The sequence below is a fragment of the Doryrhamphus excisus genome, chromosome 10 (assembly GCF_030265055.1).
Source record: "Doryrhamphus excisus isolate RoL2022-K1 chromosome 10, RoL_Dexc_1.0, whole genome shotgun sequence".
Taxonomy (NCBI): Eukaryota; Metazoa; Chordata; class Actinopteri; order Syngnathiformes; family Syngnathidae; genus Doryrhamphus; species Doryrhamphus excisus.
In genome coordinates, this window is record NC_080475.1 from 16,072,643 (window position 1) to 16,094,560 (window position 21,918).

Consider the following 21,918-nt stretch of genomic DNA (forward strand, 5'->3'; position numbering starts at 1 on the left):
GTTGACTGATATGGTTATCGCAAACATCATTATCCTTTTTTTTTTTTACTACAAAAATGTCTACGTATATGCTGTATAGAAAAGTGTTTTTTCTTACCTCTTCTGTTCCCTGTCACATCAGGAGGGCATAAGCACAAGAGAAAAAGGAGTAAATATCGAATAATTTACAAGATTACATATAATACAACGCTGTTTCTATTTTACAATAAAGCCACAATACCTTGCTGTGAAATACAACAACATAGTAGGGGTGCTCCAATTGCTCGGCCACCGATTGGTATCGGCCGATATCAGTGAAAAAGGACGGTATCAACATCGGCCGATACTTGCTTTAAAATGCAGATGCCCTCATTCAGCATCCGCAACAAGCAGCATGTCTGTCGTGTGTCAGACTTCCTGTCTTTGTGAGAGTGATATAAGTTGTGCACCGTTCATGTACGTATGTGAGTGGTACTGGTATCGGCCGATTTCGCTCATGGATTACTGGTATTACATCCCTACAACGTACCTAATTTTATTTTACCTGACCAAGACTATAAGTGTTTAACAGCAACATCCAAGTCAACAGTTGCAAGGTGGTGATTAGCTCCATGGTCGGTCTGCCCTGACTGAACAGAGAACACAGCTTAGTTACTCACCTCTCTTCGTCCATCTTTTTTTTCATCATGTCTCTCCTCCAGGCGGGCATGGATGCCAGACGTGCTGCTTCTTCATCAGCCTGTCAAGGTCAGCAGAGTGACAAATATTGTGTGAGTAAACCCTTGAAACATCCAACTACACATGCTGTTTGTATGTATGTATCCATATGATCGACCAAAACTGTTTGGGGAAAAAAATAGTCCCAAATGATATAAGCATTCTGTCTGTTGTATGTATAAATGTTGTATTCTCAATATCGATATAGCGGACTATTGTGATTTTCAAATTTATGGTGGATTATTGATCTCATCACATCTTTATAAAAGACATGTTTTTAAAGTCTAGCACCAATGTTTTCCCTCTTGAGTTGAGTCCCCATTTTACATGTAGGGGGCGCTCCTCTTGCAAGTGGCTGAAAATTGGGCCAACGTCACTGAAGAAAATCAAAAAAATGTAACTGTACATGACTAAAAAAAATATCAATTGAAAATGAATGGGCCATTTTTCAAATATCACAATTTCTACATTTTTCAACGGATTCAAATTTTCTAACATTAGCATTTTAGCATTGTTAACATGCTAATGTTAGCATACTATCATTTTTGGCTATTTTCATTGGTAAATACATATATAAACACTTAGCACAATCATGCTAGGTGTTAGCATGTTAATATGCTAATTTTAGCATACTAGCATTTTATATTTTTTCATTTGTAAACATATAAACACTTATATATATATATAAACACCTAGCAAGGACTATCTTGCTAGGTGTTAGCATGCTAACATTTTTTGTTCTTTTCATGGGTAAACACAATTATCAACACTTACTTCTATCATGCTAGGTATTACCATTCTATGTTTCAACATTCAACTATTTCTAAAGCATTTCAGTTCTGCTTCAGCTCACCTTCTAAACTATTCCTACAATCCATTTAACAACATTTTAGTCATGCGGTTCTACAATTCAGGCATTGACACACAATTTCGATGGAGTGGAAAACGCCTTCTCTAGTCAAGTCATTTTTGATGATTTTGAGTGATTCTTCAAGGCACACTGAATATTGTTTTTCTAGGGCTATATACACACGGTACCTACCAAAACATCTTTCATCAGAAAGTACTGGACATATGGATATGGACGCCAGCTGGACTGTCATGTGCCCCCCCCCCCCATTTATTTTTCTTTAAATCAAACGTGTGTTATAAAATACACGCACGCTTCGTGAAATGAAACCAACAATAACTTCATGTTCTGTTGTTAAATGAGGTTTAAAAACTTTAAAAGTTTTCTAAAAGTAATGTTTTTAAAGACAAAAACCTACATTTGCGTGTGGATGAGAGGCCAAAATGCATCAATAAATATGTGTTTTTGAAATATCCATATTGGCGTGGACATGACTTGGGACTGTAATGTGAGGAGAGGCAAGAACCAGGGCAGCCATCTTGGATTTTCTCTTTGACCTGACAAGATACATGACCCCGATGCATTTCTCCTGTTTAAGTGTTTCACTTGCCTTGGCAAACGCCAATCCAGGTAAGATTATCTATGTCCTGAATTTTTAATCACTCCCCTGGGAATACAAGCACAGAAATGAAGTTGAAGTTACCATTAATGTGATTTTATGTGTGTCATATGTATTTGGGCTGCATTTCATTTTGTTGTTACCACTGTTTGTCTGTTTCATTGTAAAACACAACTAGCTTGTCAAAACAACAAGAAAAGGAGCTGAAATCACCAGCAGTCGCAAATTGGTAACACACGGTCAGGAGATTGGGAAGATCTGGGTTCTGATCCTCGTTCCATGGGGAGTTTGCATGTTCTCCTTGTGGGTTTTCTCCGGTTTCCTCCCATGTTGGAGACTCTGAATTGGTATGAATGTGAGTTTGTATAGTTGTCTATATATATATATATATAACTTATTATTGTGAATGAATCCAAACTGTTTTATTATGCAAGGCGACTGCTTTCCATTTTGGGCAGTAAGTTGATGAAGAGTTGAGGTAACCTCCTTACGACTTCTAAGCCACAGATAGCATGGCAACGGGGGGGTGCTAAGAGGGTTATTTGAAGGTAATCTCAACGCTGGAAGACGTAATGACAAAAGTGTGGGACTCGAAAGCGAAGCGCCTCGCAGCAGTCAAGCGCAATAACAATCTTTATGTAACAGTCAACATACGATGCAAAACAGTGCAAACAGGTGATCAGGTATTCACAAAAGATGTAAACAACTTTATTCATGACAGCACAAAACCAAATAATAAGGGACCACATTTGAAAACTAGCAAATCTCCAACTAATTAGTTATACAAAATTAGTTTTACCTCTCGTTAAAGGTGAATTTATATTGCTTCACCTTAAAGAGTACAGGGGAAGAAACGCTTTGAGGTCGGCCATTTTCGCTCGAATAATAATTCCTCATCCGAGACGTCCTCCTCGTAGCATCTCCGACGGCGACTTGCTTTGGCATGATTCCCAGTCAGCATTTTCTTGCGTTTCTTGTTGACTTTGTATTCTAAAATAACGTTTACAACTAATTCTCGAGTTGTGTTTTATGTTTGAGGAAGTGACAGGATGATTCTGATTGGATAGAATTTTAGGAACTACTACAGGTTTGGCATGCTTCTGACTGTGGTTCCCACTGCATTCATACAGTTACGCGCGGATGGATTTTTCTTTTAATAGGAGGTTGTTACGTACGGACAAGTTTTGGGTCTTTGACACAATAGACTTGCCTTTCATCCACTTCTATGCAGTTATAGTGGATGTTCTTTGCTTTGCTGCTGCTAAGTCGCTCATGTGACATGGCCTGAAATCAAATGCCCTGGATTACTTTGCTTTCTCAGCATACGAGGAAGTAAGCAGGTTTATGTGTGATGCAGATTCATAATTAGAACTCTTTAGATGTCAAAAAGCTCAGCTTCTTTTTCCTTCCAGAAGGCAAAGCTTCGATCAATGTATCTAATGATCTCCTCATTGCTAAACTCCTTCAGTTCATAGATCACTTTAATTGAGTCTTCACTATCTCGAGGTGGAGTTTTAGCAACCATCGTTTCTGTGAGGGTTTTAACTGGAACTGTTTCTCGTTTTTCTGTAATGTTGTGTGTGCATGTGTCTGGTATTGTTGCATCAGTGTGTTTGTGCATGCTCTGGATCTCATTCTGATCTGAACAAGACCCTTTAAGAACCATCGGTTCCATCAGCACAATGTGCTCAGTGGCCTTAAAATCCCCCTCGACATTGTCCAACGAGTCCAGCGGGGTACTTTGTTCCAGATACGGATTAGTGTCCAAGGCACCATCCAGGGCTGCAGGATGTGATAATAAGGTTGGGTCTAATTGTGAGGGTGGTGGGGCAAATGTTGGAGGAGGAGGTGGTGGAGCAGGATGTGCAGGTGGTGGAGGAGGCGGAGGATGACAAGGTGGAGGTGGTAGTGGCTGTTCTTTTGGAACGAAGGCCACCTCAGGAGGCACGGACTGCAGAGAAGCGGTCATTACACCTCCCTCGTCATCAGAGTCCCCAAAATACTTGATCTTGATGTTCTCAAAACCGTCCACCCAGTCTCGTGTTCCTCTCTCAATTTCCTCCATGACCTCCTTGTGGAACCGCTTGATGACCTCCCACTGATGCCTGCCGAGACGATCGAACATCTCATAGCACAAGAGGTGGCGAAATTTGCGTTCACTTCGAGACATGTTCATTTCCAGCAGCTGAAAGTATCCAAGCATGAAAAGGTCAAGGGTCAGGCTTTCATAGCTCACAGGTGAACCGTTGATGTGAGGCAAGAAATGTTCTGGCCAATAGATCATCTGGGCTCGACTCAGTCTGCGAATCTGGCGACTGGGCACCTGGCTCATAATGGTCCTCCAGTGGCCGATCAGTTTACCCACGACTTGCTTGGACTTCATGAAGAGGAAGAGCTTGTCGTCATCACTCCTCCTCTCCCCGATGTCGTCGGTGTTCATCTGAGTGAAGGTCTCCCATCCCACGTCGAGATTATTTCCTCTTTTGCCAGTTCGACAGAATTCAGAAATAGTGTACTTGCGCCAGTGTTCGAGGAACAAGAAGACAATCCTCTCTTTCCTTGTTTCGATGCATTCTTGAACATAGCTAAGATCTGTCTGCACCTCCAAACTTCTTGTCAGCTGGTGATTATTTAAAATGGGGTCTGTTGAAAGAACCTGATTAAATTCTTCAATGTTGGTTGGAGCCATGATCTCAGTGGGAACATACGCTTGCGGAGCATGAGAGGCCACGATACCCGGCTTGTCAACCAGATTTAAGGGTGACTCTTCCACTGAAGATAAAACATCGGTGTGGGACTGAAGGTCACTGGCTGAGGAACATGCAACTGTCTTGGGAAGATCACTGGTCTTGCGTACAAGTGGGAGCGAGCTCTGGCGTTTATACACCCTAGTCTCTTTATTTGCAGACTTTAACTGACTGTTCAGTTCGTAATTGGTCTTAAGGTTCTTTACCGAAACACCAAACTGCTTTATTTCCTTCTCGACATCTTCCTTTGTGGAGAAGGAGTGAGAGCGTCCAAAACTAGCTTGCTGACAAGCTTCTGCATCATTTGCCCCTTGTAGAGATTGTCCGGGACTTATAAGACTCACAATGTCAATCTCTCTACCCCCCAGGGTGGCAAGGAGAATGGCCATACTCTTGAGCAAAGTAGAAATCTTGCTGCACCAGGCTGGAAGATCTTCAGCTTGACCATGCACCTGCTTTGGATTCACTGAGAAATGTCCTCGAGTGAGAGCTGCAGAAACTGGTAAAAGCTGATGAAGCTCCTGCTCTAGTTCTTCCAGCTCCTTCTCCACTTCTGACACCTTGTGCATCACCTGCAGGTTCTCGATTTGCTTCTCAATACGGTTGAGATCACCCTCTGTCATCAGTTCCCCAAATGGGCCCAAAATAGCATTGTGGATGTGGGAGTAGTGCCATTCCTGAGGCTGGTAGTGCCCACTCGCCGCAAACTAAATCAGAGGTCGAAGGAGACCAAGAGACAGGAAAATGGGAAGGAGGGGATGGGTTCCTTCAGAATGAAGTTTCTTTTTTCAACACATGCTTCATTGCACTCCCTTCTGGACACACTGGAGTTACATGGATTTAGTGGTGCAATGGCACTGCCTCCTTTCCACCGTCAAACTCCTAAGCAAGAACAACAAGTGTTGGCCCTTTTCAGTCCTTCTATTCTTCACGCCAGACTAATACATGATTTTGTGTCAGCAGGTTTATAGTGTGGGATTAATGTGTGATTGTATGTTTCCAGTACATTTGTGTCAAATTGATCCTCACGTATTTATGATAATTCTCCTTTTATCTTTGATTATGCGTTCATCGGTTGGCGGATACTTTGAACTGAAGGCCGGTGCAACGGGAGTGCACAGACACCGTCACCGATCAGTGATATTCAAAAACCCTGATTTGTGGTTAGTTGCGAGCTGAACTTTATTTTCAGTTGTATTGAGGCATCCTTCACCACATCACTTTTATGCAAATACACATACAAATGGAACTCCATTTATTTACTATTGTCTTATTTATCTGCTAAATTACTATTAATATTATTATCATCTTTACATTTAACATACATGTTAAATATAGGAAGTGAACTATCAGTATTGGCTGAATAATGGAGAAGCAGTCAGATTAAATGAGATGTTCTTCCTACTCCTTTTCAGACATGTTGAATTGTGCAAGTGTAAACATGTGATGTACTACAGTATCTGTTGACCCTTTTTTAGTATTTTGTTGTTGTTGTGTGATGCCAAGCCTATTCACACTCCAGGTCAAACACTAGCATTACACCACTGAATCTGCATGTATCACATTGAAACCACAAGACACCCTCATCAAACACCATGCCCACACTGAGAAGCCATTTTTCCAAGTGTGTCACTAGCCACGTTTACATGGACCCAAATATTCCAATTGTATTCGGTTTATTTGCTTAAACGGAAAGAATGTAACCTTTGTATACACATCATTCCGAAAGAAAAGTGCCAATCCGAATGAATATATAATGGGATTCACGGGGGTGGAAAATTCCTTTCCCCAATCTGATTGAGGTATCTTGTACCCGCTCAAACGGAAAGTTGTCAGGGTGCGTACTTCTTTGTGGTGTTTTTCTATATCTATCTATCTATATCTATATAAAACATGTCCCGAGTTTATTAGCTAGTTTATTAGTTTTTTAAAATATTAGCAAGATTGAATTTGATCTTTTCCTGTTTAAATTTATCCCGGGTGCGTTCTTTCAGCGCATGCTCAGATATGACGTAACACGTAGCTCGAGACGTTCTTCAGTTTTAAAAATGGAGGCAGCAGTCGGCACTGGACTGCTGTGGAAAGTTTGTTTTTAATTCAAACTAAATTTCAAGACTGGACGAAGGAAAAACTGGCAATACGGAGTTATTCCAACAAGTGAAAGAAAAACTCTGGGAAGTCGGTATCACGTGATGTTGATGTTTACGTTTTACTGCGTATGCCCCATTGACTATTCTGGTTGATTATAGTGGCGCATGTAGACAAGAGATTGGAATATTCCTTTCCATGTATACCATTGTTTTCGAAAAGGTCATTCGGAAAGATTCCATTCGGAAAGAGAAACTCATGTAAACGTGGCTAGTGGTGTGATGGCCAGCAGAGCCAAGTTTTCACATCACTCCAAAGACTGTTAGTAAAACATGCAGCGATATCCGTAAGAACTACTCAACACAGATGCATTGAAGCAAGAAATATTTCAGATCATTTCATGCAATAAACAAACCAAAATGATGGTTATTGGTGTTTTGGAAGATTACCACTACAGTGGTTGTCAGCATCAAATTGTTTAAGAGTATAAGATTCGTAATCAACCAGATTTACTAAATTGCTTTTTGTCAGCAATGACTGAACTGACCAACATAGATTATTTAATCTAGAAACAATATAATTCAATGGAGTTTAAATAGGAGTTGGATTTTTTCTGGGGTAATTAAGATCAAAACATGACGACGTTTCTCATTTAGAGCCAGAAGCCAATCCTCCTACCTGTGTATCTAGATTTGAATCAAATGGTGTGTATCGTGACACCCCCGGTAATTTAAACTTTGAATACGTGGTCATCGAGAAGGAGGAAAACATAGGAAAAGGTCAAAAATAAAAGCATGCATGAACACCACAAACATCCACTTCCAGATCTGTATCCCATTTGTCTTCTGTGATCGTTGTTGAACCAAACAACCAAATCCAATATTCTCAGTTGCTGTTCTTCACAGCACACAACTGGGATAGCTAAAATGTCTCAAGACGGCCGTGCCTACCTTGCGTTTGTGCTCTTCTTCCTCTTGCATCTTGACTTGAAGCTTTCGTACCATCACCTGCCGCTTCCATTCGGGGATAGCTTTTCCTTGCTCGTCCTGAGTGGGCACCAGTGCCTCAACATCTGCGAGGCTCGACTTTCGCCCCGTTTGTGCTCCCGCTGTAGCCGCAACACAGCTTCCGTTGATGACTGAATTTATGGGAAGTTGCTCGAAACTGGCCGAGTCTGACAAGGTCCTCGACGTTCCGGAACCAGGTGGACTAGGGGCAGGACTCGGTGTCGTGGGTGGAGAGATGGCCGAGGCATTGGACATGGGAGGAGATGACATTTTGGGTGGTGGGCTACAAGCACGTGTCTCCGGTGGAGATATAGTACTTCCCTGGAAAAATATAGAAATACAAATACCAGATGTCAACCACTAGCCATCTTTGAAGAAAATCCGGAATGGTCAAATATACGTTTTCCCTCAATTGAAACTCGAAAAGTCCAGAATTTCAAGACATCAAACCAAATTTTGTCGAGATAACCACACTTTTCTGCCTTGGACTGACCTGTTTTAAGTAACTGTAAATGCTACATACGTACATTGTTGCCTGTTGGTCCACTGTTGGAAAAGACAGTGGTATAGCCTTTGCTGTGAGGTGTGGGCTTGAGGCTCTTTCCCGCTTTGATTTCTGCCAGTAGCTCGGAATTGTCACCAGTGGGGGACATCATGTTGAAAGATTTTGTACCTGCAAATAAAAAGATCATTCAGGAAAGTGGAACCAATAAAGCTTCATAAGAGGTCAAGGTTTCAATCTACATACTATTTATGCTAAGTTGCACGTGATGCTAATGTAGAGCTGCTGAGCTTTCAGGTTGATTTGTTCTAAAATGTAAGTATTCAGCTTCCTGCAGGCCCTAATCTGCTTACACGAAACAATGCAACAAGTTTAGAAAGACCTCAGTAGCAACCTCCAATGGTAAATCCATTACAACAAATAATTAATGCCAAGTTCGACAGGATAACGATAATGATAATAAATAAAAATTCCATTACACGAATGAATAACCAAACACAAATACGCCACAAATAAAACAATGGAGTTACTTTCTTTTAAAGCTGAAAATCATTCAAACACTCAACGTACACCTCACCTTACGAAAAAATAACTTCAAATACGTTGAATATCCTTAGTCATCTCTTATTGGAGGGGGTGAAAGAAAATAGTCCTCCCGTAAAAATGTTCCCTGTGGAGATCACCACAAAGGTCTCGCTACCGCCCTGCCACCTCTCCTCTCCTCCCGCTCCCTCCCTCAGCCTCGCTCTATCGCACTCTCTCTCGGGGAGGAGAAAGCAGCTTCTTGTTATAAAGCCCCGCCATTGCAGTCAGTGGAAAATCTAAAGGAATCACCAGTAAGTGAAAGTGACAGCAAGCCATTGGCAAGCCAGCAAGGAATTATCACACACATACACTCACACGCACATACTGGCAGCTTGTTAGCGCACCTCGTCACGGCCAACTCCATACACAATTCATTCATCGGTCATTGGTACAAACGGGCTTCATTTCCATCCAATGTTTCACCCTGTGTGTCTCTGATTCTGTGATGTGATTTTTATTGCCATTTGTTGGATGAACAACATTATGCAAACACTATAAAACCCGTTTTCATTACATTTTTAGGGTGGAGCACAGGGCAATGCAAGAATTTTTCTTAGAATTTTCTAACTTTTTTTCCATTTTTATTCAATTCTCAGAGAACAATTCTGAAACTCAGTGACTACAACCAGGCTTGCAATTACAGAGACAAAACGGAAGAAGAAAAGACCAATAAAAAAGCAGCAGTATCATAAATCACCTCTCTCTAATTAGCTCCACTTCCTCTCCTCTTCTCCATTCTGTTGCTAAATTAGAGGAAAGGGGGGGCCATGTATTGTTGAACTTTGGTGTGCCACCTGGTTTGTTGGCCTCATCTCTGATGGTTCAATCACTGGTCGCGTGTAAAGCTTTCAGAATCATTGATGGCGTTTTAGTTGACGGTGGCGTAATCTCTTTAGGGCCAATCTCATCACTGGCGTGGCATACGCTAGCGTTGTACGCTTAAAGACTTTTATGGCCTTCCGATAACAAGACAACTGAATTTATGGGGGTCGAAGCTTAAAAGACACAGATTGTAAAATGGTGTTTATGTTAGGACATTTTTGGTTAACGGCCTAATTGTTGTTTGGATGGCTTGGTTGTCGTGGTTGGTTGGCAATTAGGCTGCCACCACTACCGCCATCATGGTGGTGGTGGTGTTAATAGAAAAATAACGGCAATGCAGATTTTTGTTTCACACTGCAACTTACTCTTCATCTGCTGAGAAAGACTCCCGCCTTATCAAAGCAGCGATGAGGATAGACCATGGTAGGCAAAGAAAGGAAAATAGCAGAAAGAAATAAGCAGACAAACATAAGCAGACAGAAAAAGATGATAACAAAGAGGGTCACATAAAATAAGACATTTTCTTTGGCTAATAATTAGGTGGAGGCAAGTAGTACTTTTATTGTGTTTCTGTTGCAGTGATTGTGCCTTATGCATTTTAGCATTTAGTTTGGTCTGTACTTGGCACTTTTTGGAGCCCATATTTTTTCCCCAATGCATTTCCTGACATGACAGTTGATTATAGATGTCAAAAATGTGTTTTGACCTATTACCCTTCCTTTTACTTCCAGACAGCTCCTGGCATACACTGTCAGTCAGCAGCATCTAACAGCAGTGCACTTAAGGAAATGGATGAACACTAAACCAGTTCACAGTGTAATAGTAAACCAATCCATGAATTTGAGATGAATTATTCATGACGGTAGACTTAATACAGTATATCTCTACCCTGAGAGATTCGGGGTGATCAGAAATATAATTTCATCATAAAATAAAATACAAACCTAATCCTTCAAGCACAGAAAAAAAGGGATGAAAAGCAACAAAATCTTTCTTTTCTTTTTTGTAGTTAGCAATGGATCATTTAGGGTTAAGGCAAACTCACTTCCTGATGAGGAAGATGCGCGGCGCTGTTTGTTGTTGGCCGAGTCATTCTGGTTGGTCTGTGTGTCTGATGGCAACGGAGGCGGTGGTGGGGGCGTTGGTGTTGGGTTGCTTGGGAGAGGTGGCGGCGGCGGTGGTGGCGGCGGTGGAGGAGGAGGTGCCAGAACTGTTTCCTCTGAGGTACCATTTTCAGGTGTGGTGTTGGTGCCATCGGCAGGCTCCTCCAGTAGCACGGAGCCCTGGGCAAAGAGGGGGTGAAGAAGCAGAATTTTTGATTTATTATTATTAATTATTATTATTATTATTATTATTATTATTATTATTATTATTATTATTATTATTATTATTATTATTATTATTATTATTATTATTATTTATTTTTATTTTTATTTATTTTTTTATATTTGTGTGTTTATATTTTTATATTTGTGTATTTTTATTTTTATTTTTATTTTTATTTTTACTAATCACTGTTTGTTTTCTTTTAGCAACAATTTGGTTGTCAAAATTAGCAGGGGTGCCCAAACTTTTTCATACCACTGTATATTAATTCATAAATCTTGTGGTTGAAAATAGCCTATTAGACAAAAATATAAATAAATAAAATAATATCTAATAATAAAAATAATAAAATAAAATATAAATAAATATTATAGCAAAATAGATTTTTTTTGTTGCCTAAATTAAGCATTTTCAATCATAAATACAAGCGCTATAACATCTTTAAAAAAAACCTGCTTGAAACACCGTCATCACGTCAGTTTTCCTTTTTACTAAAAATGGTTCCACGTAAAGAGCCCCTTAGTTGCAATAAGACTGTCAAACATCTGTATTTTTAATAAACACTAACTAAATTATTCTGCAGCAAAAAAATGTGCCAATTTATTGAATGTGAAGTGATCATCCCTCCATCTATCCATCCCTTATCAAGCGGTCTCCACATTTTGCCTTGCCTGTGTGCATCGGCATGCCAGCTGGAACATCTGCCAGGGTGAGAGAGCATGCAGCCTTCCGACTGTGACAGATGTAAGCAGCCCTGCTCGATGCGTGTCTTCCCTCTGTGTGTTTAATCAACTCATTCAGACACAATAACACACCTAATATGGCCCACTCTCCAGGGGAAACACCGAGGCTAAACATTTGGGGTGGAAGCCATCTGCTGCTGTAAGTGATAGCCCCCGCCCACCACACCCTTTCACATGACACGCGTCTGACACGCTCTCAAAGCGTGCCGCAACCCAAGTTAATGGGCCATGACCGAGAACCAGCCCCGCCCCATTTATTCTGCAGACGCGTGCTCCTCATTGGGGGCCCCCCCTGTTCTTCAAGCCTCCCTAGGGAGTTTGGGGGGTGGGGTGGGGGGCAGTGTCCAGATGAGTCTTGGCAGCACGTGCCGTTGATTAGCCGGCCCATCTGCCATAGGGAGCCTCGGAGATCAGGAGGGGCCCTTCTGAGGCTGTAATTGGCTCAATGGGGATTATCCTCCATATCAGACCAACACCCCCACTCATGAGTCCCATGAGATTATAAGAATACATCTCTAGAGACACAGATGATCGTGCTTGACATTGCCTGTTGAGGTATGTAGCAACAAGTGAACTCAAGCATACGAGGACCAATGTTGACTTTCTCTTGCATTTCACTTACTGTGTCTTTTTTTAAGCTCTTATATATATATATATATATATATATATATATATATACTTATATATACTTTGTAAGTTTGGCTCCAATATGATACAATACAATACTTGTTGTATGTGAAGACTGGCTGTAGCAACCAAAGACTGCTCAGTCCAGGAAGACAATGTTAAAAATGTTCCGTATTTAAATATGTGGAATCAAATTGGAATGGAAGGGAACGGCTTGAGCAAGGAACGATCAATGCACTAAGATGAGTAGAAACGATACAAGCAGCGGATGTCCTGAAGAGTCTTGAAACACTGTATCCATACAATGCTATGTCTGATCACTACTACATTCACTACCAACTCTCATCCTTGTTACGTATTACCAGGGGTGCCACCGGAATCACCAATCGCTACCTCATCTGCTCAAGCACAACAAACCAACCAACTGTGAAATATGCCCCAAAAAAAAAAAAACTTTAAAAAGCTACTTTGGTGTTTCATCAACGCCAACCGAGCCTGAGCCGAACAAGAGGCTTTTTTTACAGAAAAATTATTTGGTTTTATTTGCAAATTTGGAGTGGCCAGACAGGAGCAGGAGGGGATAGAAAAGAAAAAAAATCCAGACCCAAATAAAAGCTAAGCTAACATATCCATATTTAAGGCTGGTATTGTCCTTTTATACAATGTACGGTCATGGTGACAATGAGGTAGTCCATGTGTGTTCCATTGTAGCTTCTTGGTCAGTTTACACAGACAGGTGGAGGCTCATAAGGTGATGGAAATGAGGGGGAAGTTTGCATAATGGCAAAGAAAAAGCTCAAAAGGAAACAAGATTATGTAACATGCAGAGTGGTGTAATGCACAGACAAATATGGTATCCTCACGCCGACATACGTCATAGAGCTAAAAGTCCTTTGAGAAAAGAGGCTGAGATACAAACGAAGCATCATTGTGTGATGTTGCTTTACCTCCTCCTTTGGTGCCATGACTTTGCTCTCACGCAGCTCGGTGGTGTCGCTCCCGAGGGTCTTGTAGTAGTCCCCAGTACTTGGCTGCTTACTGAAGCTCCTCGACTTTCTGTTTGAGTCCACCCGTCGCAATTTGTCGTGGTTTTCACCCACGGTGAGCTGCTTCGGAAGAAAAAAAGTGATGAAATTCTTATATTCTTTTTGTACTTTGATTGGCGTTGTTTGAACCATATAGATCAAAGGTGGGCAAATATTTTGACTTGTGGGCCACATTGAGTTAACAAAATTACTCGGGGGGTCAGAACATATATTTAACACACACACACACTATTTTATGCTTTAAGTTTGCCCACCCCTGATATAGATAAAATGTAATGAGTAAACAGTATAATGATTTTTTTTACTGATATGCTTAAATAAAAACAGGGTTTGTTTTTTTATACAGTATGTAGACCTATGTTGTGAAAAGTTTGGGACAACAGCGTGATTAGTGGCTTTTCTTTCCAGATTAACACTCTTCAGTGGACGAAGCGGCTTTATTTTAATAACTGAACAAGGCTTGTATTCAGCTGTGGTGTGCCCTTGGTATTCATATAGGTAATAGTCGCAGGGCACTGTGAGAGTTCATTTGCAGATTTGTGGAAAAGAGAGACACCAGCATTTCACTTTCCTATCTGACATTCTTGAATTTGGCTTATTTGTTAAAATAAGCATCAAATACAGTAACTGTGCATGTGTTTATCAAAGTATGACAACTATTATATGAGACATTAAAATTGAATTGCAGCGTAAGAAAACCCGATTTCGCATCCGACAGAATGCTACCAGGGCTGTAAAGAAATACATTTAGTCAAAAATGACCCATTATATTATTATACAATACAATTATACAATACCCATTATGTCATTGTATGGTCATATCACCTCGTACTTTGATACGGGACAAAAAAATTAAATAAACAATATTAAAAAAACCATAAACCATATTAGGAAAGCAGGAAGTGAACAAATGTAACAGTTACTGATTGTAAAAGTACCAGATGGAGGGGTAGGATTTAATAAGCTTTGCTTCTTCCTACTCCTTTTGGACATGTGGAACTGTGAACTGATTATGGGACGCACTCAATTGGAATCTGATGCATGTTCAAATGAAATTAAACCATTACCATTACCATTAAAAAATTGTATTCTAGGAAGACATAGCCACTACTCCAATATGAGACGACAGTTGATCATCTAAACTGTTAGCATCATAAGGGTGGCCCAGAGTTAAAAGAAAGGAAGATGGCTAACCCCTGACCTCTCTTGTTTTGTGGTGTCACATTCAGATAGAACTCCTGCGATGGAGCCCAGTAACTTTTGTTGACTGGGCAATCATCAGGTGGGTGGGAGGTAATATGAGCAGTGTACACAGACATACAGTATGGTTTGATTAGCACCCCCAAGGGAGATGGGACACAACAATAGCTAACTGTTTCAGCTGTAGCACCACCCTCTCTCCCCCAACACACACACACACACACACACACACATCTTAGTCAAAGACACATATACACACCTGCAGACCTCCTTATCATTATATAGTTTTCCCTTAAAGTAATTATCGTATGTAGTATTGTACTAAGTTTTAGTACAATTTTAGTACAAAACAACCCAACATACTGTATATAAAAGTTGCTTAATCTGCTAATAATGACAAACTATAATTTAAAAAAAGTGTTGCGACACAGCATCACCCCTTGCCAGTACGCTCCTTAACACCTTACCTTGACGTTTAATGTCTCCCGGAGCTTTCCTGCAGTCTCCACAGAACCTCGGCCGCTAAGCCCAGCAGAGCACACCGAGTAGCTGTCACCAGATCTAGAGCATCGCCTCTTCTCTACACCTGTCACTCTAGCTGCCCTCTCACTTTACTCCCGAGGCCTCATGAATAACCTAAAGGGCCAGCCTTCCAGTAAGGGATGATGTCACCATTGGCCTACACTCTAACCGCGTGCCCACCTGCCCAGTTATGTAAAGCACAAAGACCCAGACGCAGCCTTAGATAATAATGTCCACTTCAGTACCTTGTCATTTGAGAAAACAACCCCATTCAGTCGCTCTAAGCCCATCGATTGTTGACTAAAGGTCTAAACACTTGACAGGCAAAAGAGTCATTTGTCTGCCTGATTCACACAAACCAGTTGAGTCAATGCAAATGAGGCGAGTCCCTTTCTCCAACAGCAGGTGATCACCTGGATGAGTTCAGTGTTCTGTTTCTATAGCGCCCAGGGGAAATAGTTTTTGCAACTATCTTTATAGTCCACGCTCAATTTAGGCGTCTGTGTGTACATGCAGTCCCAAGGAGAGCCTTAGGTTAAATTGTTAATGAGGACTCGGCTCGGCTGGTCTTCTGGGTAAAGAAAGGAGGAGAGGCACTAATTAAAATCCTCTCCCCCACATGACTGTATGGTGTGTATACACACACACACAGGTCACCATAGGAGACAAGATACTTTCGCTACCTCTGAACTGACATGAGCTAACAACAACATCATTTACATGGAGTGATCTGTCTCGATTTTGTCTTGTCCGCTGAGGACTTGTGCATTGCAGCCAAACTGATGCAGAAATTGATAAATTGCCTTGATTGTAATTAGAATTTTCCCTAGCAAATCAATGTATTTCACGGATGCAGTAAAAGTAGTGCTACAATGAATGCTGATTTTAAGCTGTGCCTTCTTGCCATGGCTTTAAGCACACAATTGAGTGATCCGTGGCCAGATTAATTACCAGAATTAAGTTCGAACCCATCACAGCGAGCGCAGTGTGTCAGCTGCGAGGCTCGCCTCAGTAATGAGTATCTTCGTTAGCCTGGTGAGCCATACTAACACAATAACATCATTGTGGCCACTGTTACACAAGGGCAATAGCCCAAATGATGAGGCACTGGTGGAGAAGGCAGATAGTGATTAATGTATCACAAGCGTTTACATCAAAAATGTGTCAACAGCTCTGAAGATAGCATGTGTAGTATGTGAGTATCTACCTTATGTCATCTACATGCTTGTCTTTCACTGTTGAGAGGCACATAGGATGGGCATAATAATCAAACGGCTTTATTCTACTTAGTATGGCTTGAAACAGGAATTCAGAACATTCAGACTTTGTCATCCCATATAAAAACTACATTTATTGATAATTTATTGATAATTGTTCCCACGGCAGTCTAGTGGTTAGCGCACAGACCTCATAGCTAGGAGACCAGGGTTCAATTCCACCCTCGGCCGTCTCTGTGTGAAGTTTGCATGCTCTCCCCGTGCATGCGTGGGTTTTCTCCGGGTACTCCGGTTTCCTCCCACATTCCAAAAAACATGCTAGGTTAATTGGCCACTCCAAATTGCCCATAGGTATGAATGTGAGTGTGAGTGGTTGTTTGTCTATATGTGCCCTGTGATTGGCTGGTGACCAGTCCAGGGTGTACCCCGCCTCTCGCCGAAAGACAGCTGGGATAGGCTTCAGCACCCCCGCGAGCCTCGTGAGAAAAAGCTGTAGAAAATGAATGAATGTTCCCACGGGTAAATTTATTTATTAATGGCCATCTCAACTTGAGTTTTGCACATACTGCTTAAAATTTTGGAGCCTCATTTTGGTGAAGCCCATTCCCTTGCCATTGCCCCAGTGCACAAAGAATGGACCCAGGACCACACAGGGTCCTGACTTGGGCAGTGGACAGACATTTTCAAAGACACTGTCACTGTCATACACATTTTGGCCAACAAAGCCAGAAAACTACCCACAGTTGACTTTTCATGCAGTATTGTAACATACGACATCTATAAAGTCGCCGTACACTTAGAGCATATGAATGGTCAAGGTGCACTCAGGTTAATCTTCCGCTGCACAAAATGAACCCAACACCAGTAAGTCAATAATCCATAATAATCCGTGTACAGCATATCACTGGCCTTACCTCCTTCTTTTTGCTGTTGCCCTCCACGTGACGCAAGTTGCTTTTCACCTTCAAAAACTCTGCTGACGATGGCTCCTGGGGGGGTTGAGGTGCAGGGTAGCTCGGGGGCGGAGGAGGGAGCGGGGGAGAATGCGGCGGAGGTGGCGGTGGATATGCGGGTGGCGGCGGTGGCATCGAAGCAGAATCTGACTTATCTTTCTTGGGCCTGTCAGGGTCTATGTCTGGGTTTAGCATGTCCATGTATGTCTGCATATCAGAAATGGTTGTCTCTGAGGCACCTGAAACAAAGGAAACAACCAATTGTGTTATATATTTTTAATATTTTAATAACTTTGCTTCAGCATACCCGTGACCCTAATGAGGATAAGCAACATAGAAAATGGATGGATGGATGGAAGCAAAACACTATTCAATGAAACAAGCATAACACCACCTCTCATGACTCACCTGAATCTACAATCTGCTATTTGGCCACTAGAGAGCAGCACAAATATTGCATCTTTCAAATAAGCTTTATTACTGCAAACTGCTGCAAGTTGGGGACCAATTATGCTTTTTTTCCACTTTTCTGACCTATTAATGTTGTATTCTCATGTTAAACGCCCTAAAAGAAGTTTGGGGATGGCTCAAAAGCATGTAGCAGACAGGCCATGGGTGGAATAAATTAAAACTGACAAAACACACAAATCAAAGGAAATACAGCTGGAATAAGTGCAGATTCTGGAAAATCTAAAAAAAAAAGTTTGTGAATTTACGCACCGTAAGTCAGGGATCTCCAACCAGTAGCTCTGAATCACTTATCAAGTAGCTCTCAAAAGGATTTATTCATTTTTATCAACTCCTTTACCGACAAAATTATAAAAGTGGGGTTCGGTGCAGATTCTGGAATATCTAAAAAAAAAATTCTGTGCGGGTTATTGTGTGTAGCTGCTCTATAGGAATACAAAAGGTGAAATAATTAGCATAATAGGGCCCCTCTAAAATACACAAGCACATGCTCCACCACTCAGACTTCATTTTCAGATTAAAATTTGGTACTGAATCAGTACTGAATGATGGATGCATACTTTTGAATGAATTCACATAAGAATTCAATTATTTTCCCCCCTGGGGGACAAAAGGTCAAAAGTCAGACAGCATGCTGAGCACTACAAACTGATACACTCATGCACCCCACGATTTCAAAGTTCCAGGCCTAAGGCAACCCTTGAAAGCAGTTAGAGACATAAGAAGACTATAATTGCTATACTTAGGAACGGATACCTGTGTGTGCCACTGTGTTCAGCTGTGGGCATCTGGACAAGGTTAAGCTGCTCCTCTTCTCCCCGGTGCTGGACTGGCTAGAGTTGGCTGAGTCATAGTTGGACAAGGAGCTGGGCGGGGAGCTAATGTCGAATTGAGACACTTGGCCGGCAGGGGGCATGGTGGTGTTTGGGGATGAGAGCCCAGAATCGGGCAGCTTGGTCTCCGGTTGTTTGTACTCAAGGTCTAGTGAGGGGTCCCGAGACAAAACACGATGCTCCACACTCTGTTGAAAGATATTATTGAAAGTGTTATTCTCTGGAACGGCAGGAAAAAGCACATTTAATTTTGGGGGTGGGGTGTTAGAATCTCTATTACGTTCTTTAATACTTGGGGTAGAGAAGTGAATGAGGTATCAAATTAAAGTTCAAGTCATGTAGATCAGATATAATTAATCATGGAGTTAATTTAATTCAACCTGTAAATTCAACCAGAAGTGTTGGTTGGATGATGAGTTTTTGCAACTTTTCATATTCTGCATAAAATTGCTCCAATTGCTAAATGCTATGCTTTTGTGTACCACAGTGAATATGTTTCCCAAACACACCAGAGTTATTATTCTAGTCAACTTGGGGTTATGAGTGGGTTTAACATATCAAAGTCACAGCATGTCAGGCGGTAATCGCTGTAGTTATTAGCTGGGGAAATGTGGACATGTTGGCTTAGCGACAGCTACTTTGTTACCACACTGTGCCGAGTCATGTTACTTTTTGGTCATGGTGGGTACATTATATCAAACTTTGACTCATTTTTTTAAACCAACAATGAGACATGTCCTGATTGAATGTTCTTTGTTTAGAATTAGGGAGAACACATTGTGTATGTTCCCTCGGTGCGACTTGTACACACCAAATTCCCATCGGACCAATTAGCGTAAAAATACACAGAGGAAGAGTATCAGGCCTTGTCAGTTGGAATTTGCTGTGGATTGTGACAAAACTGTTGTTGAAGTTTTAAAGTTTTAAAGATGAATTATGTTACTAGAACAGTTGTATTATTTAAATTACATACAATGCAAAGCAGAGAGAGAAATAACTGTTTATAATTCTTACCATGTTCTCGACAGTGCGCAAATACTTGGCACACTGGAAGTGACCGTTGTATTCAGCCAGGTCAGCCCCTGTGAAACCATCCTGGTCCCTGATTCCCAGATCCACCCCATTGACCACCAGGATCTGACAGCACTAAGAAGGCACATGAGCCATACATTAGGACACATGGAAAGCTTTTAGGAAGAAATGTATGACGGTGGTAAGGTGGTTTGCGTGTAGGCCACACAGTCAGGAGATTGGGAAGACCAAGGTTTGATTCTCCGCTTGGCGTCTCTGTGTGGAGTTTGCATGTTCTCCCTGTGCATGCGTGGGTTTTCTCCGGCAAAAGAAAGAAATGTTCACCTCCAGTTCACCGTTCTCTGCAGCATCATGAAGAGGGGACCCTCCCCAGTTGTCGGTGACAATCTCGCCCCCATGCAGCAGCAACCAGCTGAGTACCTTTGCATGGCCGCGACTCGCAGCGAAGTGCATGGCTGTGGCCCCATCGCTGTCCTTGTCCATCAGGCTGATCTCAGTGAAACTCATCTGCGGAAAATACATGAAACTCTTGACCTTGAAATGGACATTTTTTCATGTAATATTTGGACCACTTGCAGCTTGTTCCATACCAGCCAGACAATGACAGTGTTGTGGCCCATTTGGGAAGCAGCATGCAGGGGTGTCATCCCGTCATTGGCCCTTATGAGTGGGTCAGCTCCACAGTCTTTGACCAGGTACTGGATGACCTCCAAATGGCCCTCCTGACAAGCCAGGTAGAGCGGTGTGGCACCATTCTTAGTTTGGGAGTTGACAAAACTATACGGGAACAGACGAGATAAAAAAAAAATATATATTAAATAAGAGATTCGTGCAGCCAGTCCTCTTTTTATCCATGGGACAGGAACAATGGTAATGTTAATCCAGGCCTAATTGTTTAAGCTTTTTAACTTATTTGAATCAATCAGGACACAGCGGTTGAATGGTTAATGCGCAGACCTCACAGCTAGGAGACCACGGTTCAATTCCACCCTCGGCCATCTCTGTGTGGAGTTTGCATGTTCTCCCTCTGCATGCGTGGGTTTTCTCCGGGTACTCTGGTTTCCTCCCACATTCCAAAAACATGCTAGGTTAATTGGCGACTCCAAATTGTCCATAGGTATGAATGTGAGTGAGGTATATATGTGCCCTGTGATTGGCTGGCGACCAGTCCAGGGTGTACCCCGCCTCTCGCCCCAAGACAGCTGGGATAGGCTCCAGCACCCTCGTGAGGAAAAAGTGGTAGTGAATGAATGAATGAATGAATGAATCAATCAATCAGTCAATCTACTTCAAGCTAACCACACTGGGGAGCAGCTTCAATGCTATTCTGATAATTGTGACTAGTAAATTATGAGACCTACAGTATGTCTCAGTGGTTGTGAGGCTTTCAGACCTGCACAACATCAGATTTGTGATAACTGGATTTTGTGACAGGCTGGTAACAGAAAGATTTTCCATTAGTTTTCCCATTATGCTGAGGGAGGCTGACGTCATTGCAGTGCCCCAATGAATGCAATGCATGCATTTAGCTCTACAGACAGTCATCAACACAGCTCAGAATGCTACATAGGAGTCACTTTGTGTTAAAACACTCATGTCATCAGTGAAGAGTTTGGGATTCAAATGATAATGCAAAACGTTTTGACAGTCTGTAAAAACAGAGTAGGGTATTTTACATTTTTGGGCCAAGTCGCTGACAGTTTGTGTTACTAACCCCACGGAAGATGTTCGAAGATGGATGGACCATCTCCAAACATGAAGTCATGAAGTTCTTTTCCAAGTCATCCCAAACAAAATCCCATAATGTATCCACATCTCCTTGTCCCACATGGGGAGGTCAGGGAGTGACTGGGAACTTCCCCACTAAATCCTATAACGTTGTGCTTTATCTGGCCACTGACAAATGAGCAATGAGTCTCCTAATAGGATTATCACTCCGATGGCCTTGCCAGGCTGGCTTTATGCTGAACCAAGGCTTGCCACTGGTGAACGCAGCCAGAGTATGTGATGACTAGCCACAGACACAGAAGTGAAG

The 21,918-nt window shown here is 41.8% G+C and overlaps 1 protein-coding gene across 4 annotated transcripts in view; it reads right to left on the minus strand.

The window, feature by feature from the left end:
- Positions 1 to 21,918, minus strand: part of espn (espin) — a 29,479-nt gene that overhangs the window by 1,722 nt on the left and 5,839 nt on the right. Inside the window, exons 3-14 of one of the 4 annotated variants that reach the window (XM_058085040.1) lie at positions 20,474 to 20,660; positions 20,208 to 20,390; positions 19,866 to 19,997; positions 18,775 to 19,039; positions 17,512 to 17,789; positions 13,560 to 13,718; positions 10,962 to 11,199; positions 10,282 to 10,308; positions 8,535 to 8,680; positions 7,951 to 8,328; positions 639 to 718; positions 98 to 118 (exon numbers count right to left, since the gene is read on the minus strand). In XM_058085040.1, the coding sequence (XP_057941023.1) occupies positions 98 to 118; positions 639 to 718; positions 7,951 to 8,328; positions 8,535 to 8,680; positions 10,282 to 10,308; positions 10,962 to 11,199; positions 13,560 to 13,718; positions 17,512 to 17,789; positions 18,775 to 19,039; positions 19,866 to 19,997; positions 20,208 to 20,390; positions 20,474 to 20,660 (2,094 nt within the window). Of the gene's footprint in view, positions 1 to 97; positions 119 to 638; positions 719 to 7,950; positions 8,329 to 8,534; positions 8,681 to 10,281; positions 10,309 to 10,961; positions 11,200 to 13,559; positions 13,722 to 17,511; positions 17,790 to 18,774; positions 19,040 to 19,865; positions 19,998 to 20,207; positions 20,391 to 20,473; positions 20,661 to 21,918 lie in introns of all 4 variants that reach the window. The other 3 variants (XM_058085039.1, XM_058085042.1, XM_058085041.1) reach the window with 3 other exon arrangements.